Source organism: Microtus oregoni, unplaced genomic scaffold (assembly GCF_018167655.1).
Source record: "Microtus oregoni isolate MIOR12 unplaced genomic scaffold, Mior012 000027F_ref0000203, whole genome shotgun sequence".
NCBI lineage: Eukaryota > Metazoa > Chordata > Mammalia > Rodentia > Cricetidae > Microtus > Microtus oregoni.
In genome coordinates, this window is record NW_024543086.1 from 31272210 (window position 1) to 31299187 (window position 26978).

At 44.8% G+C, this 26978-nt stretch overlaps 1 protein-coding gene across 6 annotated transcripts in view; it reads left to right on the forward strand.

The window, feature by feature from the left end:
* The window catches only part of Mrtfb (myocardin related transcription factor B), a 165959-nt gene that overhangs the window by 124410 nt on the left and 14571 nt on the right, over positions 1-26978 (forward strand). For all 6 annotated transcript variants that reach the window (XM_041676522.1, XM_041676526.1, XM_041676524.1 and 3 more), the window contains 5 exons: positions 319-480; positions 1710-1888; positions 12431-12568; positions 23884-24161; positions 26678-26759. In XM_041676522.1, coding sequence (XP_041532456.1) covers positions 319-480; positions 1710-1888; positions 12431-12568; positions 23884-24161; positions 26678-26759 — 839 coding nt within the window. The remainder of the gene's footprint in view (positions 1-318; positions 481-1709; positions 1889-12430; positions 12569-23883; positions 24162-26677; positions 26760-26978) is intronic.

Below are 26978 nucleotides of genomic sequence, written 5' to 3' on the forward strand. Positions count from 1 at the left end.
GTCCACTTGTAGAGCTCTGGGGCACATGTGTCTTCATGCTGTGTCTTCCTGGTATCTAGTCCATTGTTCTAGACAGACCTGCCCTCCTGGTGTAGGCAGATGGTGCTAGTTCCCATTTACAGCTTCAGTTCATGATCATTCAACCCTGGGGTCTCTGTGTCGCATAGACAGGTAGCTGCCCGCTCTGAGAGAAACAGAATCTACCACACACTCTGAGCAGTCACTCTCTCCTTGCAGAGTGTAACCCTGTTAAAGTAGTTCAATTCGGTTACTTGGCCTGATAGGTGCCATGGTTAAAGCTTACACTTGGTCTTGCAGAAACATTTGCAGAGCCGTCTCTGCAGGCCACGCAGATGAGGCTGAAGAGAGCTCGACTGGCAGACGGCCTGAACGAGAAGATCGCTCAAAGGCCTGGACCCATGGAGCTGGTGGAGAAGAACATTCTTCCTGTGGACTCGAGTGTCAAGGAAGCAATTATAGGCAAGAGTAACAGTTACAGATTTGATTAAAATGCAAGGACATTATTTTCTTGGTTAACTAGAAGCTGATAAACATCTATTTTGTTGCAACTGTTTTGTTATAGATTAGAAAATGGCCTCTGCTGCCAGTAGCATGGATTTCCATTTTATGTCAGAGTGACTTCTGATACCATTATCACACATCTAAGATAAATTACTGTATTGTACCATTTCATTTCTACTGTTTAATATTGTTAGGCTGTTCATTATGACTATCTAGGAAGGTAATAAGCTTTACAGGCAAGGAGAATGGCCTGTGGATTTCCTGCACTCTTGAAGAGAAGTAGCATCTGTCTGCCTCACCTGCTCTTACACTTGGCTTGTGCTGCTCATTCTGTTCTTGTTACTTGAACCCAGGCCCACTCTAACACACAGCGGATGGCCAGGATGATACTCATTCAGCACAGTTTTGTTGTTGTTTTCGGGGATTTTTGCTTTTGCTTGTTTTATACTAACTGAAAAACTAACTAGTACAGCTCTCGTACTCCTGAGGACTTCATACTGAGCTAGTGTGGGTCTAAAGTTTAGGAAGTTTGTAATTACAGAATTCTGAAACAGGAAGTCAACTCTGATTCCAAACATTAGGGAAGATAGCCTCCAAGGTAAGGAAAGTGTGAGTGTAGGTGTGCTGTCCCTTGAAATGAAAGCTAGCATGCAGACTGCCTTAACACTCTCCCTTTCCCTTCCGCTTCCTCCGTTTTTCACATTTGGGTTCCAGGTTGGAGGTTTAAAGGAATAAGGTCCAAGCATTTCTTAAATATGACTCTGTGAGCGGGCACACCGTGCTGCTTCTGTTTTAAAGAACAGGCTTGTGCCCTGCATCCTGGATCTTGCTGCGGTGTTCTTCAGTGTCATGGAGAAGCCTCCCCTCCCGGCCAGGCTGCAGAGCGGTGCTGGTGCTCTGACCTCATGGCCTGCTGGTGCCGAGCCCTGAGCTCCATCCCCAGCACCGCAGGAACAAAAGCAACAGCAGAGCACTCCTACCCTTCCCACAGCTGCTAGCTAGACCCGAAATCTTTGATCTGGCTAGAAAAACATCAAACCCCAAAGAGTACATGACAGACAAACTGTGGTTCCTGCTAGAACAGCCTCCAGTTCTGTAGCAGTGTGGCTTCCATCTGGGAAGAGCCAAGCTTTAAAGCAGCTTCTAAAACTCCCCTTTCTCAGTCAGCCTTGGGGTTCTCTCTGCAGGGGTGGTGAAGGAGGACTATCCCCACATGCACAGGGAGTTCTCATTTGATGAAGACAGCAGCGATGCCTTGTCTCCAGACCAGCCAGCAAGCCAGGAGTCTCAGGGCTCAGCAGCATCCCCCAGTGAGCCAAAAGTCAGTGCCTCACCACCTCCTGGGACTGCGAACACTCCGGCCCAGGTAAGACCTTCCTAACATTCTTGCAGACTGTGTCAAGACAATATTTTTACCAGAAGAAAAATCTGAAATTACTGATGCTTCCTGCCTGTGAGTCAGACACTGTAAAAGTGCACAACTGGCTCTCACTTAATAGTTCTAATGTACACACACTAGTCTAGCTTTTGGTGCTCAATAAAGTCTGATTTAATTAAGCTTTCCGAATGACTTGAAAATCTGTAGATGTTTGGTGTGTTAATTTGAATGTATCTGGGCCCCATAAGCTCATAAAGAGTAGCAGTGTGTGTCACTGTGGGAGTGGACCTTGAGGTCTCCTATGCTCCAGCTACACCTAGTGTCAGTTCACCTCATGTTGCCTGCAGATCAAGCTGTAGAACTCTCAGCTCCTTCTCCAGCACCGTCTGCCTGCACACTGCCATGTCCCACCATGACAGTAATCTGAAACTGTAATCTACCCAATTAAATGTTTCCATCATAAAAATTGCTGTGGTCATGGTGTCTCTTCACAGCGATAGAAGCCCAGGGCAGATGGCATGGGCAGTGATGGTCCAGATCTTCTGTCCAGGCTCAGCGTTGCTGAGACAGGACCTGAAAGGAAATTGAAGTTTCTTTGTTTTGTTTTTACTATTTGTTGTTGTTTTTTTTCAAGACCTGACTGTCTAGAAACTTATTCTGTAGACCAGGTGGGCCTTGAACTCAGAGATCTGCCTGCTTCTGCCTCCCGAGTGCTGGGATTTCAGGCATGTGCCACCACCGCCCGGCCAAAACTGAGGGTTAAGAAGTGTGACACACTGAGTTCTGAGCAGATGGAGAGAAGGGAGGCCTGCCCCAACTTGCTTCACCCTGGCTTAAGCTTTAAAAGTAGGCCTAGAAAGAATGCCAAGTGTGTAAGTAAATAAATTTTAGAAAAGAGTTTTTCTTAGCCATCTGAGTTACTTTTCTGCTTATGTCTGAGTAGGTCAAGCTGTAAGACAGGCATTCACGTGGCTGTAGCTTTGGTAACAGGATTGTCACCTCCACCCCCTGGTAATGGCTACTTGGGGCTGTGATGGTTGATCCTTATTGTCAGGTTGACTAGATTTGGAATCAGGTTGGAGATACAAGCAAGAAAGCATCTGCTGAGGGTGTTTCCCAGAGCTGTGTAGCTGAAGAGAGGACGCGCAGGGTGGTGCCGCCCCGTGGATGGGTCCCACTGGATAAATCAGAAAGAAGCCAGGTGTTTATTGGTTCTGCCACCAGATATACACAAGTAGCCTCCCACTGCTATGCCTTCTCCACCATGATGGGCTGTCTCTAAAGACTGTGAGCCAGAATACCCCTTCCTCCTCAGCTCCTAGGCAAGTATTTGGTCACAGCAACAAGGAAAGTAAGGACCATAGAGGCTCTCCCTGCTAGAGAGATTACCATTCTCTCAGTCACACCCAGGCCCTTTCTTTGCTCATGAAAGTTGGTCCCTCTCCAGGCTGATGTGAGAAACTTTAACCAGAGGCAGTCCTGCCAGGCTGGCACTGTGACGCCCGTGGAGGGAAATGGCAATGTCTGTCAGAGAATAAGGACAGATTGCTTATTGCCAGAGCAGTGCACACGAGCCTCAGCCTGCTTCCTGCACGGAGGCACTGAGCCTCGCCTGCCGTCAGGGTGACTGCAGCACTGGGCACCTGCTCCACAGTCAAGGATGGCTCCACAGTCGTGTCACCTTGCAGGCAGTGTCTAGCCTCTGTGTGGTTCTTACACGTGTGCTCGTGTGTCTGCACGAGCCTGGCAGCTGGGAACAGGAAGCCCTCAGTAGTGCTGTAGTAACCTTGTCAGGGTCTGTTCTGTTGTCAGCTTTTCAATGAAGTACAGAAGTAAGCCTTATGTCAGTAAAGTCTCAGATTTTCTCATCTTCTAGAATTGATAACTTTTATTTTGACAATTTTTGAACTTTATTGTATTTTCCCAGGTTTCTTTTTGTTGTTTTTTAAGACAGTGTTTCTCTGTGTGTAGCTGGAACTTGCTCTGTAGACCAGTCTGGCCTCAAACTCAACAGAGATCTGCCTGTATCTGCCTCCACACCCAGCTTTTCCAGGTTTCAGGTTTTTTTACTTCTCTTTCTTTTTTTCTTTTTTTTTTTTTTTTTTTTTTTTTTTTTGGTTCCCTTTCTCATGACTGTGAGCAAAGACCTGACAGGAGCAACTTAAGGAGAAAGGGTCTGTTTTGGCTTGTAGTGTGTCAGGAAGAGGCATGGCAACAGGAGAACTGTCTCTTCACATTGCATTGCAGTCTGGAAAAGAGTGACTAGGAAGCAGGCCAGCCTATAAAAGCTCAAGGATGACCCCCCAGTGACCCACTTCCTCCAGTAAGTCTCCACCTCTTAAAGGTTCCACAACCTTCCAGATACCTCCACCTACTCAGGACTAAGCATGGGGGCTCATGAAGAGTATTTCACATTTAAACGCATATGTAAAATCTATTAATATTTACCTACCTAAATATAATTACTCTTCCATTTCCTTCAAGGGAAAGGACCTTAACATATTGCTCCTCGCCAGATATCAAGTTCTGAGACTACAAGATAGGCATTTATTTTATAGAAACACAGAATAAACAAGCCCAACACACAACACATATTTACTGATTTCATGAATGAGACACTTTAGGAGATTGTTAAGGTCCCCCAAAGGCCTGTGTATGCAACGCTGCCAGCTGGTGGGCTTGAGAGCTGAGTGGATCATGAAGGCACAGAGTTCATCAGAAGTTCATAGCCAAATGGGCTGTTAGGAGGTGAGGCCTGGCAGGAGAAAGAGTCTGTCTGTCCCCAGCCTCTCCGCCCTCCTTTCCGCACCGTAGTTCTCCCCTGTCATGGGCCTGAAAGCAGCATAGTCACTGAAACCACAGATTAACAGTGAAAACTGAACACAGAGATCCCCGCTAGGTAATTTTCAGCTTTAGAACTCATTCCATCCTTAAAGAGGACGCACTGCAAATGGAGTGCAGCTTGTTTAATGCTTAAGCCGCTCATGAGCAGTGGTTTTACATGTGGTGCAAGGGTTGCTGCCCCTTTTGTCTGCAGACTCTTCTCTCGGGGTTTCTTAGTCCTCTATCTAGTTCATCACCATGCTGTCCAACGTATGAGCTTCTGTGAGCTCCCAAAGCCTAGTATTTCAAGAAGGAGCTGTTAACCAACAGCCCTGCTAAGCTGTTTGCCGTGTCCACTCTTGTACTCTCTCCCCTGCTTCCAAGTTACCACGAGGTAGCGGGCCATCTCCTCCATACACATCTACCAGGACGGTCTCATGCCACAGTAACAGGACCTGTGAAACCATCAACTGAGTAAACATTTTCCCTTAACTAAAGTGATTGTCTCAGGCAGTTTGTCATAGTAATAGTGTAAATGCTGCAACTCAGATGGAAAGGCACCTGGCAATTAGTAGCCAAGAAATACCACAAAGTCATGCCGGTGACACAACAAAACTCACACAAAAGGTTTATTGGGAGTGGGAAAGAAACTGGAAAGTGGCTGACTCTGTTTCGGTAAGAAACAGCAGAAAACTGAGCAAAAGGCAAGGTTTGTATAGTTTCTTGTGGGGAGGCTGGAACTTTTGTGAAGCTTTCCAGGGTGGGGATTGAATGGGTTTCAAGTCTATTTGTAGGGTGGGAGTTTCATCTGGCTGTTAGGGCAATTACAGAGTGTTCTCTGAGTGGAACCTGGCAGTTTAAGGTCCTCAGGGGAGGGGCATAGGCACTCATATGCCTTGAGGGGCTTAGAAATAGCAAACTAACTAGTTCAATAATAATATATAGGCAAATATTGCAACCTTGATTTATAACTTCTATTTTTATACAGAATTTTTAAAATTATAAATCTGTGGTAATAACTGGTTGTTATTTGTGCTCTCGCTAGTACAGAAGAGAGCTGGGGATGCTTACACACTCAAGAAACCAAAACTGAAGGACTGGAGCCTTCCGGTCCGGGAGGCCATAAAGCGACATCTCCAATGTGACTGGAGCTGGTCTTAATTACAGCTCTCAATGTTGTACACTTGTCACAGTAACCAAAGACAATGCATTAAAAACTATACAGAAAGAGAGAAGGAAGTCAGGACAGCACTACAAAAAAGTCAGCCAACAGACTTGTAAGCATTGCAGCTCTAATGGAAAGGGTCCTGGCTGTTAGGAGCCAAGGAACAACACAGAGTCACCCTAAAGCATGGCCACTTTACAGCTCTGCTCCAGGGAAGGGTTCCCCAGTGCAGTACCTGTGCTCCGGCAGGGGGAGTTTCCCCAGCAAAGTTCTTACCACTCTGCTCTTCTCCACTGTGGCTCCAAGAAATGGGGAAAGTTGTTACTTCCCTGCCCCGCTATATTCCTCCAAAAGAAGGTCTCACCCAAACCTCGTCCAAGAGATTTATAGGGAGGGAAGAATCCAGGAGGCCAGGGTGGAAAAAGGCAGCTCCCAACTGAGCAGGTACAGGGCTTATATAGGACTTCTCAGGGACAGAGTTTTTCCAGGGTGATTTTCAGAGTGGGAATTGGTCAGATTTCAATCCCTGAGTTTCAACAAGCTCAGAGATTGGCTCATTTCATGCTCAGAGATTGGCTGGTTTTGTACTCAGAGATTTGACTGGTATTTGTACTTTACGATTTGGTCAGGAACAGTGTGTGTTTCTTTGGCTCTGGTTCAAGTCCAGGGTGTGTTTCTTTGGCTGGCCCTTTTACCCTACAACATGGAGTTCATGGAAGACTTCTCTTAAGAAATCAGCATGATCTCAAACAGTTCACAGATTCAGTCCAAGCCCTAGCAAACAGTGATTACTACTGAAATAACCTGGTAAGTGGTCCTGAAAACCAAAACCATCTTAAATTTAAAAGAATATAATGTTGTCAGCCTCACCTTTTTTTAAGTTAATAATTAGATTGTTTTCTTTGACAGTTTCATACATGCACATGATATATTGATTTTAAAATTTACCATGAAGCCATCAAAATCAAAATAATTGGTGCTAGCATAAAAATAAACACACAGACAAGTGGAATCTACCAGAGCCACTGAAATAAAAGCCTAGAAAAAGTGTCCTCATGTATATGACAACGTGTTCCATGACAGAGACACCAAGATCACTTAGTGCAGGGAATACGGTGTTACTAAGGAAATCTATACATATTTGAGAAAATAAGACTGCGTTTATCCTACACAGAATGAACGCACAATGAGAAAGACCTACATGTGGACTGTAACACGGGGAGAGACTTAGGAGACAGCACGGAAGAAATCATCTTGACCTCACATTGTCCCTGTTTTCCTGAGTGCAAGACCCAGGCCACAAGAGATAATTAGTAACTCATCAAAATTAAAAAGTTTTTTTTTAACTTTTTTTTATTGAGAAAAGAAAAAAAAAATTTCCTCCTCCTCCCAGCCTCCCATTTCCCTCCCCCTCCTCCCACCTTTCTCCCCCTCCTCCCACCCTTCTCCCCCTCCCCCCACTCCTCTCCCTCTCCCTCTCCAGCCCAAAGAGCAGTCAGATTTCCCTGCCCTGTGGTAAGTCCTAGGTCCTCCCCCCTCCGTCCATTTCTAGGAAGGTGAACATCCAAACTGGCTAGGCTCCCACAAAGCCAGCACATTACGTAGGATCAAAACCCCGTGCCATTGTCCTTGGGCCATCAGCCCTCATTGTTCACCATGCTCAGAGAGTCCAGTTTTATCCCATGCTTTTTCAGTCACAGTTCAGCTGGCCTTGGTGAGCTCCCAATAGATCAGCTCCACTGTTTCAGTGGGTGGGTGCTCCCCTCGTGGTCCCGACTTCTTTGCTCATGTTCTCCCTCCTTCTGCTCCTCATTGGGACCTTGGGAGCTCAGTCCAGTGCTCCGGTGTGGGTCTCTGTCTCTGTCTCCATCCATCACCAGATGAAGGTTCTATGATGATATGCAAGATATTCGTCAGTATTGCTCTAGGATAGGGTCATTTCAGGTTCCCTATCCTCAGCTGCCCAAGGAACTAACTGGGGACCTCAGCTTGGGCATCTGGGAGCCACTCTAGGTTCAAGTCTCTTGCCAACCCTAAGGTGGCTCCCTTAACTAAGAATTGTGCTTCCGTGCTCCCCTATCCAACCTTCCTTTATCCCAAAAGTTTTGTACAATGAATCTTATCAGCAGAATAAAAAACCAACCCAAAGGATGAAAGTCTTTGAAGGATTGTCTCTGGACATTCATAAATAAACAACACTTTTTGAAAATAGGTACAAAACTTGATTATTTCTCCAAAGAATACATATGTGCTGGCTAGTTTCGTGTCAGCCTGACAGAAACTACAGTCATCCGAGAGGAGGAGCCTCAGTTGAGAAATGTCTCCGTAAGATTGGGCTGTAGTCAAACCTGTAGGGCATTTTCTTAATTAGTGACTTACCAGGGAGGGCCCAGCCATTGTGGGTGGTGCCATCCCTGGGCTGGTGGTCCTGGGTTCTATAAGAAAGCAGGCTGAGCGAGCCGTGATGAGCAGCCAGTAAACATGTCCTCCAAGGCCTCTGCATCAGCTCCCTGTTTGAGGTTCTGTCCTGACTTTCTTCAGTGGTAAATAGCATTATAGAAGTGTAAGCTAATTAAACCCTTTCCTCCCCAACTTGCTTTGATCATAATGTTTCATCCCAGCAGTAGTAACCCTAATACAATACACAAGTGGCCAATAAGATATGATGATCTCTGGTATTTCAAAACCGTGTTTATAGACAATGGAAATAAATGCATCACAACGTACCTAGCATAAGAAATCAATAAACATAAATCAAAACCAGAAGCTGCTCTTACATACTCAGAAAGCACCAGATTCTGGCAAGTATGTGGAGAAGCTGCAATTCTTGTCCATTGTTACTATAGTGACATAATGTAGTTACATAGTCACTGTAGAAAATGGTGTCGTGCAAATACAGTTTTACTAGGCCGGTGCCATGGCTGAAGTGAGAAAAGGCGTTTGCCATTGAGTCCCTGTAATTTGCTAGCTATTGGGAGATATCTCCCAATGTTCCTCCGTCCTTCACCAGCATGCACACGCAGAAACTAAGTAAATAATGTTTAAAACAGAGCTTAACCAGTGACCCAGCAGTTCTTTTTCTGGATGAATGAGTTGAAAGCAGGAAGTGGGCTGTCGTGGTACACACCCAGTATCCAGTACTTCACAAGCTGACACAGCAGGGTTGTTCTGGAGCCTAGGCTCTGTAGTAAGTCCCTATCTTTAAATCGGTCAAACAAACAAACAAAAGGTTGAAACAAAGAATTAGAACGCATATATTTTCTATAACACACATACCATCATTTACCCTGTTCATGCAAACAGCATCTCGTGGCTAACAGAAAAGCAGCCCTTGTGTGCACAGCATCTGAATGCAGAAACAAAAAGCTGCCCTTGGAAAGGAAGGGGTTCTGCACCAGCTAGATATGGATGGATCTAAGTATTATGTTAAATGAAAGAACCAATCACAGAGGGACACACACCGGCACATGAGAATTTTACATGCCTGTACTCAACATCCAGAATATGTTTGGGTTTGTATTCAGCACATTCACTGTTATTTTATCTGTGTGGAAACTGCGATAATTAAACAGTATTCAAAGAACAGTCACAGTTTGAACTTACTTGCATGTTGCCATCTTCAGCAAGAACTCTTCTGCATCCTGAATTAAAAGCATGCTTATTAGAGATTGAAAAACTACAGCATAAGAAAGTACGACCTTTCCAGAAGGCCGCTCTTGAGCCTTTGTGTGCAGACAGTAGTCTGCAAGGGAGGCAGCCAGATTCTGCATCATGAACTTTTCCTATAGCAACTTGTTGTAAAAGAAATGTTAGTTTTAAGGTTAAAAGCCTCTTTTTCTAACTTATTTTCAAAATACCCAGTATTTACATTTTCCTTTGAATGTATGTGAAAGCCAGAACTTGATGCCAAGTGTTGTGTATGTTCATGTGAGTGTGTGCACTCGTATGTATGCATGTGCCTGAGTGTATGTGTCTAGGGACTAACTTTAGGATTCTTCCTTAGTCACTGTCCTTATTTTAAGACAGGATCTCTTACTGAGCTGCAGCTCACCATTTGGCAAGGTGGTTAGCCAAGGAGCTCCAGGGGTCCTCCTGTCTCTGTCTCCCCAGTGCTGGGATTACAGGTGCCTTCTGTCACACTTTGCATCTCGTGCACGGGTGCTAGGGTTCCAAGCTTAGGTCCTCATGTTTTCTTTGATAGTGTTAGGCTGAAAGTGAAGGCACTAGCAGTTATGAGCCTGCGGCCTGTGCTGAGGACAGTTGGATGGGAAGTCAAGTCTGCAGCTTCTGTTTCTTCTTCTTTAGAGAAATAATTCTGCATCGTTGGATTCACAGAGGGAATGCAGGTCTTGGTGTCATGATGCTTCCCTCGTATTCTTTCTAAGGTGATGCCATATTAACTGTGGAGCAGAGGAAGTGCCCTTTGTGACTTGGATATTTTAAACCCTTTTAGAAGAACCCTGGCACCTGGCCTCTTTTGGAGAGTTTGCCCAGTTGGAGCCATTTGTTGAGGATATTTTGGTTTGGGCCCCTCAAGACACGTAAGAAACCTGTCAGCTCCTAGAGGACTCCAGATCTCTTCTTTCAGCTTGTTTATCTGCCCCTCAGGTACAGGGAAGAGTTGCTGTATTTCAATGGTCTTATGGTTCTTCTGGATAGCAGTCACGTTGAAGTAGGGATAATAAGAAGACAGCATCTGTATTAGAGGCTGGAGGAGGCACAGCCTAGGAGTGCAGGCAAAGAGATGTCCTCACAAGCGGCCCCCAGCTGCTACATCTGTACTTCTGGATAACAGCATGCTCGGGGCTATCATGACTGCCTGTGCTGGTCAGACAGCTCACCAGATGGAATGCTTTTGTGAGGAGATAATGTACAATTCAAAATTCAAGCACTACATTCTACTTCATATACCAGTTATACAAACGTCAAAGATTATACTCCCTGTGAGACCACCCAGAGGTATCTCCATCCCTGCAGTATGTCAGGTAGAGGACCACTGATCGCAGAAGGCCATGTCCCATAAGGAAGAGCCACTTTTCACTTGAAGCATGAACGTTGGCTGGCCACAAGTTTCTCAGAGAGCCAGACATCTCCAGAGTCTGAAACAGGCTGGATGAAATGAAGCTCCCAGCCGTCTTCACAGTCTTACATTGTCTTCGTGTAATACTCTGATGGTGAAATGAGTAGCAGGCGCCTGTCTCAAAGACAGGGACTGGACTTGTACGATTGCACACACACTCACACAGCCACAGCTGAGTTTGAGAATGTGACTTTGCTGGGGGAAGCCGCAAGAACACCATCAATTAAACAGACATTTATTGAGTTTATACACCAGGCTTCATATTTCTTTTTACTAATAACACTCCAGGTTTTTAGGTTTTTATCTTAGGAAGAGAAATGCAGTTTGTTACTTTAAAAACTTCCACAGGAGGACTGAGGGGGTGGGGTGTCTTTTCTGAAGAAAAACCATTTTCCCTGAAGAAAAGAAAACCAAAAAGCTGATAATAAGGAAGCAGAAGTGAGAACATAGCATTGCCTTAGGTGACGGACATGCCACATACTTAGAATGGGGTACTGGCGAGAAGCAATAAGATCTCGTAGCTGCTTCTACCCCCACCCCAGCTCCATGCTGGTGCTCACTGGCTCTGGAAAGGGCAAAGGCCCTCGAAGAGAAGCTCCTTATGCACAGGGATAGTTTCTGCCAACACATTCTTCAGCTTCTCTTTTAAAAGACACGGGGCTGTGGTCAATTAGCATTGGTTTGGAGACAGAAGTGTGAGGTGTGCAGTACATTGAAGGCCCTTGGGGATGACATGGTCTTCCTCTAAGAAGCTGCCAACAGCAGAAGGGGGTGGGTATGGTACAGGCCCATGCTCTGAAAGTCCAAACCCTACATGTGGATGAGCCAGGATTAGCACAACCTACCAAGAAATGTTTAGAAATGCTATGTATTGTTTTGATTGCTTTTGTAAGTTGGGTTTTTTTTGTTGTTATTATTGTTGTTTTACTTTATTTTTGCCAAGAATAAGGATAGTTCTGAGTTCACTTGTTAGAGGAGTGGGGGACAACACATGCAGCCACATCAGTCCACGCTTGCGTAGTCCCAGCTGCCCTGCTGTAGAGACGAAGCTGATAACCTACTGCATGGAGAATAAGCCTGTAATTCCTTCTGGACCTCAGGCACAATACTGTGTTTTTCTTTGTTTTGATTTTAGACTTATTTTTTATATTTATAAGTTTTTATACATTTTTAATGAAAATAGAATTGCATCACTAGCCCCTCCCTTTGCTCTCTCCAGCCCCTCCCATGACTCTCCCCCACTCTCAGGTTGATAGACTCTTTTTCTTTATCCTTACTGCATATATGTATATGCATATGTATGTGTGTGCAAATATAGAAATACAGCCTCTGAGTCTTTTGCATGAATGTGGTTGGGGCTGACCAGTAAGGATGCTGTTTGTACAATGAGGTCATTCCCTTGCAGTTCCAGTCCTCCAGTTACTGATCTCATGGCCATATCTCTCTCTGCCTTTCCCACCAGTTTACCTCCGTGTCCCCAGCAGTTCCTGAATTCTTGAAAACCCCTCTAACTGCGGACCAGCCTCCCACGAGGTCTACAGCTCCCATCCTCCCCACGAACACTGTGTCCTCAGCGAAGCCTGGCCCGGCACTGGTAAAGGTAGGTGCTCAGAGCACAGCACTGCAGGGCTCCACTCCACAGGGACTGTGCTCACAGACAGGCATGTCTTGAGCTCCCAGGGTCAGCACGTGACCTGTCTGAAGTAAGCGCTGGCTCTGCAGCATCACAAGAGCATCGTCATGGCAGCCAGCTCTGGACTGGATGCACAAGGGAAGCTGTGGCATGCGGAGGAGAGTGTGTGCAGGTCAGAGACTCCAGAGAGGCCTTGTGTTTGAGTCCTTTCAGCCAAGCAGCTCGGCATGATCTCAGCTATGTCTCTGGCTCCTGGCACTGTTCCCCAAAGTGTGCTTGGTTGAAATTATTCAGTTAGAATAAATCCCAAAGAAGAAGAAAAAACTTAAATATGCAGTATATTTTTAAAGTTCTTAAAATCCTATTTATAAATTCTAAATAAAATGATGGGAAAAAGCAATAAGGAATAGTCTAACCATCTCATTTGTGACTTTTCCTAAAACTGGAAACTAAACTGAACTAAATAGGGCATTTATGTTAACTAACCTCTTATCACCTTGCAGAGGAGACTGACCCTCAAATAAGTTAAGAAGTGGCGTGGTTACTTACAAATACTTTTAAAATCCCCAGTTTGGGGATTCCTTTGCTGATGCAATAAGCCAAATCAAGCCAAATTAATAAGACAGATTTAATAAACAGAGAAAAGCAACTCTCCGGGTAACTTTCAAAAAGGCAGGAGAGAAATCCCATGGCAGGTCTAGGACCAGGTCTTAAACACCCTGTAGGCATGGTCTTGAGCAGCTCCAGGGAAGGAACTGACCCTTCGTGGGCTTTCTGAGGGGTGGGGTCTGGGGTGGGAAGAGTGGGGCCAGGTTCCCAGTCAAACATCTGGGCAGGGTTTGGAATGGGGGAGTGAGACTGAAGTAGATACTACCAACATCCTAACCCTTTTGGATATATATGGATGCCAGTTCAAGTCTGGCTACTTCTGTTGATGTTGACAAGGGACAAGTGGGGAGGGTGGAGTTGATGGGTTCATGCTCAGTGGGGATGTGGGTAAAGAAGCATTTGGTTTGCTGCCATCCTGGAGACCTCAGGCATCTGTTCCTTGGGGAGGCAGAAAAGGCAGGTTGCTAGAAGAAAAACCAAATTATCACTGGCTTCATGAACGGGGCCATGGGAGAGCTGCCAGAAGGGTTGCAGTGGACATGTGCCCTGATAGCACAAAAGAGACCAGGGTGAGAGAGCAGACATGGGAGCAGGGGAGCCCTGCACTGGACATCTCGGAGAACCAGGTCCCAGTTGCTGGATAGGTGCCCACTTGAGCCGGGAGAGGTGGTACCAGCACTGTGTCTCAGGAGCTGGGGAAGGCATGGCTTGCCAAATCAAGGGATGGTATGTTCTGGGAATACCTGAGCCATCAGTTCTGCTGTTTCCCTGGAGCTGGGGATACCTCTCTCTATCCATCCTGTAAAGGTCAACAAGCAAGAATTAGGAGATAACGAAACTTTTTATGAGTGGGCATGTGGGTGAGGTCAAACTGCCAGTCCACACCCGGCTGGCGTCCTCAGAACTGGTGCAGGGACTGTCCTATCTGGAGGGCCCCCTGTGGGTTGGAGTTGGCATGAGTCAGGCAGGAGTGAAACTTGTCTTGACAAAGCAGGGAAATCAATTCCCCAGGAACCTGCAGGCATCTGTAAAACATCTGGAACAGAGTTACATCTTAGTGTCATAGCAAAAGGCTATGGCTGTGGATTAAAAAATATGAACATTTTTCCTAGGGTCTGGTTTTAGCCCCGTAAAACACACCTTTAAGTCTATCCCTTTAGAAGACAACAAGAGGAAACAGAAGAGGTTGAGTGAGTGAAGGAGGAGGAGGGGCAGCTGAGGAGCAAGGGAAGATAGAGGTGAACATGCCTGCAGGCTTCCATACCCTCTTTAATGCTAACTGGTCTCTAAAACCTGTGACCAGTAAAATCCACAGAAATTTAATGGCTCCTGAAAACTGTTTGTAGTCAGTGCTCTTTTAGCTCGTCAGAACTGCCTTTATCCATGCCAAGATTCTGAGCCTCCGAAGTTACATCTGAAACCTGTTTGTCCTCCACCGTGAAGCCTGTGAACAAGGTCCACCTATCAGTACCTTTAACAGGAGACTGAACTAATGAGCTACCAAAGTGGTTGTAGCCTTGGGGGTCAGGGGAAAGCTGTTAAACTGGTAAATCTGTTGGTACCCTAGTCATCAAACATCACTGGATCTAAAAAGGATAAATTTAAGCAGAAGGGAGACAGCTTTCCAGCTACCTCAAGTCCCTCCATGGCTATCAAGGTCTGACAGACTTTTCTATGAAGTAGGAATTTGAGGAGACTGGCCTACCTTGTCTTGGCAAAGCAGGACAATCAATTCCCCACTGTTCTGCCCATCCACAGTCTGGACAGGGTCTTAGCAGCAATTAAGGTGCAAGGCAGTTTGTTGCTCAATGACTGGCATTGCCATGTTTAAAGCAAGGTGCAGATGGAGGTTTTTCTGTGGCCATCCAGCTTCCTTGGAGGAGATAAAGGATGCTGCTAGGAACTGGTGTCTCTATCATGAGAAGGTTTTTGGGGTTTTTTTGTTTTTGTTTTTGTTTTTATTAAAATGCCGTATTCTCAGATCTCTGAAGCATTGGAGAATCAGAAACAAAATCTGGCTGCCAGAAAGGTAAACTAGCATTATTTTAAATCCTATCTTCTCATAAACCATGTTTTTAGGACAGGACAGGAATTATCATACGGAAATGTATCTTAACCTAAAATAACTTGAAGACCTAATGTCTCCTGGTGAACCCATTCCATGCAGTAAGATGGCAGAGAAGTCATATGACCTCCCTAATCTCTGTCCTTAGTCAAATGGTGACTGCCCACATGTTATTTTCCAGGGCAGTTCCAAACTGGAGTGACCATTTTTGTTTCATTTTGTTTGGGGGAGGGCTGTGATGTCCCAACCAATGGGACACAAATGGGGCATCCCTGATAAACCTGGAGGAGGAAGAGGAATGGAAGGGACAAGAGACATGAGATAACGGCAAAATCTGGCTTTCTGATCAAGCTACCAACTTTATTACTCCTCAGGAGCTGTTATATATAGCAAACAGGTAAGGGGAGGGGAGGGTGTCAGGTCTGAAGACTTCTCTGGCTGAGAGAAAGAGATAATAACTTACAAAGGAAATGCTAATTGCTCTTAACTTGTGAACTTAAGATGGCTATAAACAAAATACAGGTCTCAAAATACAGGTCTTTGCTTCCAGCATTGTGGGTTTTTTTTTTTTTTTTTTTTTTTTTTTGGTTTTTGTCGTTTTGAGAAAGGTTTCTCTATAGTTTTTGGAGCTTGTCCTGGGACTAGCTCTTGTAGACCAGACTGGCCTCTGTCTCCCGAGTGCTGGGATTAAAGGTGTTCACCACCACCACACCACCACCCGGCTGGAGTTACAATTTTTTTTTTTTTTTTTTTTTTTTTTTTGGTTTTTCGAGACAGGGTTTCTCTGTAGCTTTGGTGCCTGTCCTAGAACTAGCTCTTGTAGACCAGGCTGGCCTCGAACTCCCAGAGATCCGCCTGCTGCCTCCTGAGTGCTGGGATTAAAGGCGTGCGCCACCACCGCCCGGCTGGAGTTACAAATTTTAAGTTAACTTTTGTTACAGATTTTTTTTTAACCATACATATTTTTCTAAGTTGTTTTTTTTATATATAATAAGGTAGAACAGCATAAAATAACTTTCTCTGTCATCATATCAGATTCAGCAAAGCCCAGAGGCAAATTTTAAGCTCGGGCAGCTAGTTGTAATAAAGCTGAGCTATATAACTAAGACACACAGAAAACACAAACCCTGACATCCAGGACCAGTTAAAAACAAGCGTGTGGCCACACCATTCACACATTTCCACCCGTACATACAAAATAAACGGTACTCTTGAACAGAAAGACAAGACTTTTCCTTGGGAACCAACCTAAAAATCCTAAAGTAAGAGTTTATAGTATAAAGCAGCACAGGATGCTTCCTGGCCGAAAGGCGACAGCCATCAAGTAAGGGCAGAGGAGGAGGCACTGCAGAGAAAATCGAAAAATGTGTAGTGGTGGGAGCGGCGGGGCTGCGTCCCCATCACCCCGGCCACCTGCTAGCTTATGCCCCGAAATAACAACACACAAACTGTATTCTTTTAAACACTGCTTGGCCCATAATATCTAGCCTCTTCTCGGCTAACTCTCGTACCTAGACTAGCCCATTTCTAATAAAGTGTGTAGCACTGGGAAGATTCTAGCCTACATCCATCCAGGGCCGGAGCTTGATCGTGTCTGCCTCAGAGAGCAGAGCTATCGTGTCTGCCCAGGAGAGGGGAGCATGGCGTCTCTGAGCTCACTTCCTCTTCCTCCCAGCATTCTGTTCTGTTTACTGTTTACTCTACCCATCTATGTTCTAACCAATAAAATACAAGAAACCAAGGCAGTTTCTTTATTTTTTAACCAATGACCTTCCTCCATCATTTCCCCTTTTTCTGTTTAAACAAAAAAAAGGGAAGGCTTTAACTTTAACATAGCAAAATTACATATAACAAAACGGTTATTAAGTAAAAATTATAGTATTTACATCTATTTTATCTTTATCATAACTAAGGAAAACTATAACTATAACTAACTATTCTTCAACTCCATCAAAGACTCCAGAAAGATACAATATTACCTAAGCAAACAAGAAATAAGCAACTCTCAAACTCTAGAAATGACAGAGACATCTTGCTGCCTGGACAGTCACCCAAAGTTTCTCTGTACCGTTGGGGCATCCATCTTTGGCCTACAGGCCCATGGTATCCAGCAGACATTTCCATGAAGCAGGAAAATTCAAAGGCAGTTCAGTCACTATCTGCTGTGTCCGGCAGAATGTCTCGCAGACTCTTTCATGAATCAGGAACCCCGAAAGATCATCTCACCTTTAGGCAAGTTCAGTAGTCCTCTCTCTGCGGGTTCTCTGTGTCCAGTTTATGCAATAGTCCAGGCAAGAGCAGTTTCTTGCCCAAATGGCTATCAAACTCCATAAGGATCCTCTTCGATGCCCATCTTCTTGAAGTAGATTGGTGCTGCCAGAAGCAGACATGTCTCATTGTCATGAAAAGTCCTAAATTATTAAAACATTTAAAATGCCATATTCTATAATCTTTGAAAGATATAAAGAATGCCTATCTAAAATATATCTATGTACATCTAGAAAATCTTAACTAACATGACTACAAACTTGACTATTATGATTATCTATTAACAACCTATATACATTTACATTTTTACATAAACTACACAATCACAATACCTTAATCAAGAGCAGAAATACATATAACAAAATTGACCTTAAATTTATATCACTAAAGCAAAATCCATATCAATGCAAATTATTCATACCTATATCATATCCCCCTTTAAATGTAAAAGAACATTTATAAGCAATATTTGGGAACATGAGCGCAGTTTTTTCTCTCCAAACTGCTTCCTGCTGAATAGGGGCGCTGTTAATCAGGTCTTTTAGGGTATAACCTGTGTGCTAGATTCATCTCAGTCAGCAGTTGAGTGAAGTGATTTTTTGAAGGTGTTCATAGCAATCCTTCAGGAGGGCGTGGTCCATCATGCCATATTGGGATAGAAGCAATACACAGGGAATCATCCTCTGTTAAAACAAAATAAGAAACTCCTTTCCAAAGCATCATGTCCTTAGATCCAAATTTCAAAGTCAAGGCATTTTCAAAATATCTATGTTGGATTAGTTCAGCGGCATTTATAAACAAATATCTTTTAGCAGCTGTTGCTCCTTCCTCAGCATTCAAACAATTCAAAGAGAACATAGTAGCATACAGTATCAAGATTCTCTGTGTGTTTTCCATCTTTGTGCGCGTTATTTTAACCTCTATTTTGTTTGTTTTTACTTTCATTTTTTTGCTTTTTGAGACAGGTTCTCTGTATCTTTGACCTGGAATAACTCTGTAGACCAGGCTGTCCTTGAACTCTCAGAGATCTGCCTGTCTCTGCCTCCCAGGCATTGGGATTAAAGGTGTATGCTACTACACCTTGAACTCACAGAGATCTGTTTGTCTCTGCCTCCCAGGCATTGGGATTAAAGGTGTATGCTACTACACCTTGAACTCACAGAGATCTGTTTGTCTCTGCCTTCTAGGCACTGGGATTAAAGGCATGTGCTACCACACCTTGAAGTCACAGAGGTCAATCTCCCTCTGCCTCCCAAGTGTTGGGATTAAAGGTGTGTACTACCACACCCAACTACCCTCTTTCTTCCCTTTTTTACTTTTAAGAACTTTTAACTTTTAGCTTGCATATATTTTTAACACACTGTAAACCATTTAGAAATTTTCTTTGTCTTTGAATCTCTCTTTACTGTATATCTCTCTTTTTCTGACCACATGAGTCTTTAATTTACCAAGCAATATCAGTAGGACTAAAGCTGTGGCTTTGACGGCTGGATCCAGCCCATTCCTTAGCTTTCCAGCCTCATGGCGGAGGTACTGGCTGTAGCCGCCTTTACTGCCACAACTCTATGGCGTTTCAAGGTCCTTGCCAGCAAACAAGCTACAACACTCAAATGCTCTCTCTGTAGCTGACCTCCTGCCTCAAAGAGTCAGAGTTTGCCCTGTCAGGACGGCCCAGAAAGCCGGCATTTTAATACAGCACAACATTTTCCTGCTACGGCTGAAAACAGACAAGCATGCAGTCAGCTTTCCAATACCATTTAAGTGTTTCGTGGCAGGACCTCTTAATGAGCTGCAGGGTTTTGCAGCTAAAGCTGAGTCAGGAAGCCTCTCTTAGATGAGAGCACTTGCTTGCTTCTAGCAAGCAGAGTAGACCCGAGAAATTGTTGATACCAAGAAAACATGCTTCACTCTTTCCCAAGCTTTCTCAGGCTTTCAGTGGATTCAGTTGTCCACACGTCTGGGCGCCAAAAATGAGAGTAGCAGCGCAGGCTGCCCAAGAGCAAAGAAAGCCCAGATGAGCTGGAACAGCAGTTGAGGATTTGGAAAGAGACTGTTAGGAGAGGAAGGTGTACAAACAAACGGAACAGGGAAATGCGAGGGGCAGGAGCACAGCCTTTGTAAACCTGGATGAGACGCATGGTATGCGACAGCCCTGATTCAGACAGATTTCATAAGGAAAATAGCAAGTGTGTCTGGGATCGAACTTGGACCCAGAAGTATCCATTCACAAGCCTTTATCTGGAGACCAGAGGCAATGGCTAAATGTCCCTCAAGATAGCCTGGGACCAAACGGTGGGGGGTTGGGGTACCCCTGTGCAGCATGTCTCCCACACAGAGGAACTCCAAGGGACAGGGACTGTCCCCACTGAATGGGCCAGAGTTGTTTGGCAGGCAATCCAGAGGCCAGAAGAGGTCCTGGACCTCTTATAGGCATTTTGGTTTGGGAATGAGTAGCTTACCAAGCAGTCGTCAAGGTGAGGTAGGAGGGAGAGTAACTTTCCCATTTGTTCTCGGTAAAGACTCAACTCTACCTGGGTTCAAGACCAAGTTAAGCATTTTGAAAATCCCGTTTGGAGGTTCCCCTGCTGATGTAATAAGTCAAATCAAACTAAATTAATAAATTAATAAGACCAGATTTAATAAACAGAGCAGAGCAACTCCCAGGTGACTCTCGGAAAGGCAGGAGAGAAATCCCGTGGCAGGGTCGAGAGACTAGGTTTAAAATACCCTGTAGGTGTGGTCTCAAGCAGCTCCAGGGGAAGAGCTGGCCCTTGGTGGGCTTTCTGAGGGTTGGGGTCTGGAATGGGGGAGTGAGAGCAGAGCAGAGATTCCCAGCAGTCCTCCAGCCTGTTTCTGCTCTGAAGGTTGCACCAGCACTCAGCTATAAGGAAAAGGCGCTGTTCAGATGAGCATCGTCTTCTCAACCAAGACTGTCTGAGGCAGTGGAACTCTGACTTCAGAACATCTTTCCCAGAATAGCACCAGAAGCAGAAATGTCAACAAAGTCTCCTCCTCCACATCCATCCCACCAGTATCTACCCCACATCCCTCAATGGCCCAGAAGGCTGCTTCCTAGTATCTTTTAGGGATGGTTTTTGACTCTAGGGGAGGAAGTACCAGTGACGAATGTACAGTCCCAGGAAAGGAAGAGGGAGAGATGCACCAAAGGCTCCTGTGGAAGAGGCACAGGCTCCAGCACCCTTCACATTGTACAGATTCTTCCTTGGACATGCTGAAACTACCTAACCAAACTGGTTATTAACTGGACTGTTACTGCGGTGGTGTATAATAGCGCAGTAGGCTGAAAGGCAAGTTACAGCCTTGCTAGTTTTCCTGGGGTACAAGCTTCCACCACAGCCACCAGCTCCAAGTGTAAAGTTGGGAAAAGATGCACATGGAGCTCTTGTGAGTCAGTCAGAGCAGCTGTCCCCATGTGTTGCATGTGTCATTGGTATAAAAGTCTGCTGTGAAGGACATTGTCGCTAAGACACAAAGGCAACCCACTAACTGGGAGAAGATCTTCACCAACCCTGCAACTGACAAAGGTCTGATCTCCAAAATATATAAAGATCTCAAGAAACTAGACCGTAAAAGGCTAACCAACCCAATTATAAAATGGGGCATTGAGCTGAACAGAGAATTCTCAACAGAAGAACTTCAAATGGCCAAAAGACACTTAAGGTCATGTTCAACTTCCTTAGCGATCAGGGAAATGCAAATCAAGACAACTTTAAGATACCATCTTACACCTGTCAGAATGGCTAAAATTAAAAACACCAATGATAGCCTTTGTTGGAGAGGATGTGGAGAAAGGGGTACACTCATCCATTGCTGGTGGGAATGCAAACTGGTGCAACCACTTTGGAAAGCAGTGTGGTGGTTTCTCAGGAAATTCGGGATCAACCTACCCCTGGACCCAGCAATACCACTCTTGGGAATATACCCAAGAGAGGCCTTATCATACAACAAAAGTATATGCTCTACGATGTTCATAGCAGCATTGTTTGTGATAGCCAGAACCTGGAAACAACCTAGATGCCCTTCAATGGAAGAATGGATGAAGAAAGTATGGAAAGTACTACTCAGCAGTAAGAAACAAGGACTTCTTGAATTTTGCATACAAATGGATGGAAATAGAAAACACTATCCTGAGTGAGGTAAGCCAGACCCAAAAAGAGGAACATGGGATGTACTCACTCATATTTGGTTTCTAGCCATAAACCAAGGACATTGAGCCTATAATTAGTGATCCTAGAGAAGCTAAATAAGGAGAACCCAAAGAAAAACATATAGGCATCCTCCTGAATATTAACCTTCAGCAAGCGATGAAAGGAGACAGAGACAAAGACCCACATTGGAGCACAGGACTGAAATCTCAAGGTCCAAATCAGGAGCAGAAGGAGAGAGAGCACGAGCAAGGAACTCAGGACCGTGAGGGGTGCACCCACACACTGAGACAATGGGGATATTCTATCGGGAACTCACCAAAGCCAGCTGGCCTGGGTCTGGAAAAGCCTGGGATAAAACCGGACTCTCTGAACATAGCGGACAATGAGGACTACTGAGAACTCAAGAACAATGGCAATGGGTTTCTGATCCTACTGCACGCACTGGCTTTGTGGGAGCCTAGGCAGTTTGGATGCTCAACTTACTAGACCTGGATGGAGGTGGGGGTTCCTTGGACTTCCCACAGGACAGGGAACCCTGATTGCTTTTCGGGAGGGAAATGGGACGCGGTGGCGGGGAAGAGACAGAAATCTTTAATAAATAAATAAATTTAAAAAAAAAAGTCTGCTGTGGAACCACTCTTTGATGACAAAAAGCGTCCGTGCATTCCTAAGCACCGGCAGAGGAAGGCACCTTTTCTGTGAGCGTCCACGGGACCCTCCCTGTTGTACTTTACACTGACAGGCATTCACATAGGAAGGATGTGCCTAAGAGCATTAGCAGCCTCGGTGTCTGCTCTCCATTCTTTTGGTAGGGGGACAACTTATCATTTTCTTATTCTTTGGTCATGAGAAAGAAGTTATATATGTAGTTTATTCAAAGATCTGTTCAGTTATCTGTCACTAAAGCAGCCTAGGAATGATGTCTTGTTTTCTCTAGGTTTTTTATTATTATTCTTTATTTTTAGACATATTTTATTTTGTTTATTTGAGTATTTTGCCTACATGTGTGTATGTGCATCATGTGAGTGCCTTGTGCCGAAAGAGCTCCAAAGATGCCCTGGAAATTGGAATCCTGATGGTTTTAAGTCAGCACGTGGGCGCTGGAAACTAAACCCAGGTCTTCAACAACAGCAGCCAGTGCTCTGAGCAGCTGGGCCATCTCTCCAGTCCACTCTTTTGTTTCATTTTGCTTTTTTGTTTTGTTATGGATTTTATTCTTTTTTTGAACATAGATCTTTTTGTACAATATATTCTGATCACAGTTTCCCCTTCCCCAGCTCCTCCCAAGGGTTTCCTCATCTACCTTCCTTCTGGGTCTACACCAATTCTGTCTCTCATTACAAAACAAACAGCATCTAAAGATAATAATAAAATAAGATAAACAACCTGAAATAGAACAAAACAAACTTTGTTCTCCCCCTTGAGAATGTAAAGTTGTAGCATAAATACCAAAATAAAGAAAATGGTCTGCTTGTTTTGAAACCGAAAAGAACAACTAAAGAAAAAGTTGCCTGTCATTCATAAGGTAGGAGAGATGTATGGTCTCACCCCATCTTAAAAATAAAAATTAAACATTTTTGGGTTTTTTTTGAAATTTATATTACCTGGCATTTTGAATTCTATTATTTTCCTTAATGCTGCTTATATAATCTATCTATTTCTCATTAGAAGGAAGCATTTATTTAGTTTTACATAACCATACTCATACTGCTGTCTTCTCACTAGGAGATACTGTGTGTAAGTACTCAGTGTCTCTATGCAGGAGGCCCAGAGTAGATGTCGGTAACATTTGCATAGGCGGTGACAGACCAAGCATCTCGGCTGTGCCAAGGGAGTAATGTAGAATGAGAATTTTTAAATCAAATTAAGTCTGCAAGCGTCTTCATGGTTCTTTGATATGAGTCAGGGACTTATAGAGAATAGACTAGCCTCAGACTCTATAGGCAAGACTGACCTTGAACTCCTGATCCTCCTGTTCTTATCTCCTGAGTGCTGGGATTACAGGCCCAGGCCAGTGGCTCTCGTGTATTCCTTCCCAGAGCCACTGAAGACCATCTAAGGCACACAGCTCTTTTTAAATTCTAAACCACTGAGGCACATTATAGAAACACTTTCATGAACTTACGTTTTTTAAAATGTTTTCCTTTTTTTTTACTTCCTAAAAAATATAGCAAAGCCATCCTAAGAATCCAAATGACAAACACCGTAACAAAAAATGCAAAGATCCCAAACCCCGGGTGAAGAAGTTGAAGTACCACCAGTACATTCCACCAAACCAGAAGGGGGAGAAGAGTGAGCCGCAGATGGACTCCAACTACGCCCGCCTACTGCAACAGCAGCAGCTCTTCCTGCAGCTGCAGATCCTGAGCCAGCAACAGCAGCAGCAGCAGCAACAGCAGCAGCAGCAGCAGCACTACAACTACCAGACCATCCTGCCTGCACCCATCAAGTAAGCCTGTGCTCAGGATTTGTCCTGCCATGACTTGGACCCTGGCTTTGGGAGGACCCCAGGTTACAGAAGGCTGAGTGTGGCCAAGTACTCTGCTCAGGAACCGCCCTTGCTTGGCTGCTGTCCAAGCTCATCACAGTGTCTGTGCTCCCAAAGTGAATGTGGCCTGCCTTCTAGTCCAACATTTGTCCTCCAGTAGGCTCAGCTTTTCACGGCTGTTCAGGAAAGATGCAGCCATTGTCAGTGTCAAGTGAGAAAACAACAGGATGCACACCCACAGACGGTGAAGAGGCATGGGTATAAAGGCAGGAGTGGTCAGGGAAATTTTTATGGAAATTTCCGCATGGAGGGCTCTAAAAGGCTCTTCCAAACAGAAAGAGACAAGCTCTGGTAGAGAAAGGGCATGCAATAGTGGTGAGCAAAGCTGCCTGATGGGGACCATGTATGATTCCTGAGAAAGGTGAAAGGAAGGAAGTAGAATCCGTGCTGCAGGAGACTGTTCCTCTTGGCAGCTAGTGCCATTTCTTAGACAATGGTGACCTGGTCGGACCAAGTCACTAAAAACAACAGCTGATAATAAAGGAGACTCTGGAACTGTTCAGGGGCAAAGGGCAGTGATGAGGTAATAAGAGGGATAGCAGGTGACTCACAGAGAAGATTTTACATGCCCAGGAACAGAGAAGGGTGACATTCCATAGCTTGCAGCCTATTGTTCGGGTCCAGAGCAGGCAACTTTGTGCCCTCAACTCATTGATTGAAGAATATTTTAGATATCAATTCCAATATGGCTTTTCTGAAACTCAGCAAAAATCTCATTTCTCATTTCCCCCTTATCCAGCTCTGGAGAGCTGGGAAGGACAGAGGAGCTTGTCATTGGGAAGATGTTGAGAGCAAACTGTTCCATATCATAGGGAATGATTATCACTTTTCTCCTCTTACAATAAGGATTAGACCATCTCGGGAAAGACATGCCTAAAACAGCATGGAGGTGGGGAAGTAATTTTGTAACATGTTATTATTTAAGAGCAAGCAAGCCCAAGTAAGCTATTATGGTAGAACTAATCCAGGGAAGGCAACAGCTGGGTCCTGACCCAAGCAACTGTCTCAAAAAGCAAAAAGACAAAAACCCCGAAGCTCTGCAGTGGGGTTCTACCCATCCCTGAGCCTCCTTGTTATTTACAGAGTAAGCCTGGGCTTCAGATAAGCCCCATGTGGCCTCGCAGCAGTGAAAGTTATGGAAGTTGTCAGAAGCCTAGAACCTCAGGTCTCTCATCTGTGATTTAGGTGAAAAGAAAATTCAGCTTTTAAAATAATAGAAGTTAAACAGTGGCTCCTCAGCACGGATATGGAATCTCAGCCATAAAGGTAGCAGAAAGGATTGCATTTGTGTTTATGCACACACACGGGTGCAGGTCAGAAGTCAGCATCAGTCACTCTTCACCCTGTTTGCTGAGGTAGTGTCTCTCATCGAACCCAGCGCTCACTGAGTTGGCCTATTAGCTTGGCTAGCAAGCTTCAGGGACCCTTATGCCTCCCCAGTGCAGTGATTAGGCAGACACCTCTGTGCCTAGATTTTCATGAAGGTGCTGGGACTCTGAACACGGGTCCTCAAGCCTGCATGGCTCTTCCCTAGCTAAGCCTTCTCTCTAGACCCATTAGTGATGCTTCACCAAAGAAGAAATAAAGGGTGGTTTGGGGTGGGGCATCAGGTAATAAAGTGCAGTATAGCTGTTCTGGGGTTTTGTTGTTGTTGTTGTTGTTGTTTGGGTTTTGGGGGGTGGGGGGTTGGCAGAGGTCAGGTTTTTTGTTTGGTTTGGTTTTCGAGAAAGGGTTTCTGTATGTGACAACCCTGGCTGTCCTGGAACTCGCTTTGTAGGTCAGGCTGGCCTTGAACTCACAGAGATCTGCCTGCTAAAATTAAAGGAGTGTGCCACCACTGCCCAACTTCACAGTACAGCTGTTCATGGAGAGGTTGATTCAGAAAAATGTCCCAGAATGCTCCTTGTAGGGCCAATATTGAAAGACAATAAAATCAAAAGCACCAGTTGGGTTCTTACAACTCTGAGGTGAGACTTTAAGTTCTGTTTGAAAAAAGACTAATGATACATAAAACACCGAGCATTTTGCCTAGACCTCAAAAAACTTCATTTTCAAGACTAGGCATTTAACTGCAACCCACAGCGGGCTAGCTGTTGGAAGGCGTGGGTGTAGATGTGCTAACAGGTAATGTCCAGCACGTGCCTCTTACGCTTTCCTTCCGAGGGCTCCTCAGCCAACCCCAGTCCTTGCCCTTTTCTGTATCAAGCTTAGAGCCACCTTCTACTTTTCTCCACACCAACAGACAGTGGAACCTCTAGGAATTGACTGGGGTAGAATGCATTTGATATTCCCATGATCCTGAGTCTTCTTCCCATATGTCTCCGCAATGAATTCTCCTTGTAAGCCGCTAGATTGTTAGTAGAGCAGCACCTAGAAGCAGCTTGTTGTGAACGCTGTCATTTCGCTTTCTTTTGAAGAAATGACAAGAACAGCAGTAGTAGCACGACTGTACCTGCACGGAGACCAGGACCTCTGCCTTCCAGCTTGGATGACTTAAAGGTAACAATCCCCCCTGCGTACCTTGCACATGAGAGAAAGACCAGGTTTGCCTGTTATATGCGTAGTTTGCCAGAGATGGACAAGAGTAGGAGTGTTTTCTTTTTATTTCTGTTGAGTTTTATGGTTCAAATAACTGATAATTCTCATTTACTGCCACATGTCTTATCTGAGCACCGTGAAAAGAGACCACTTCTGTGTAGCAATTCCTACAGTCTTGAC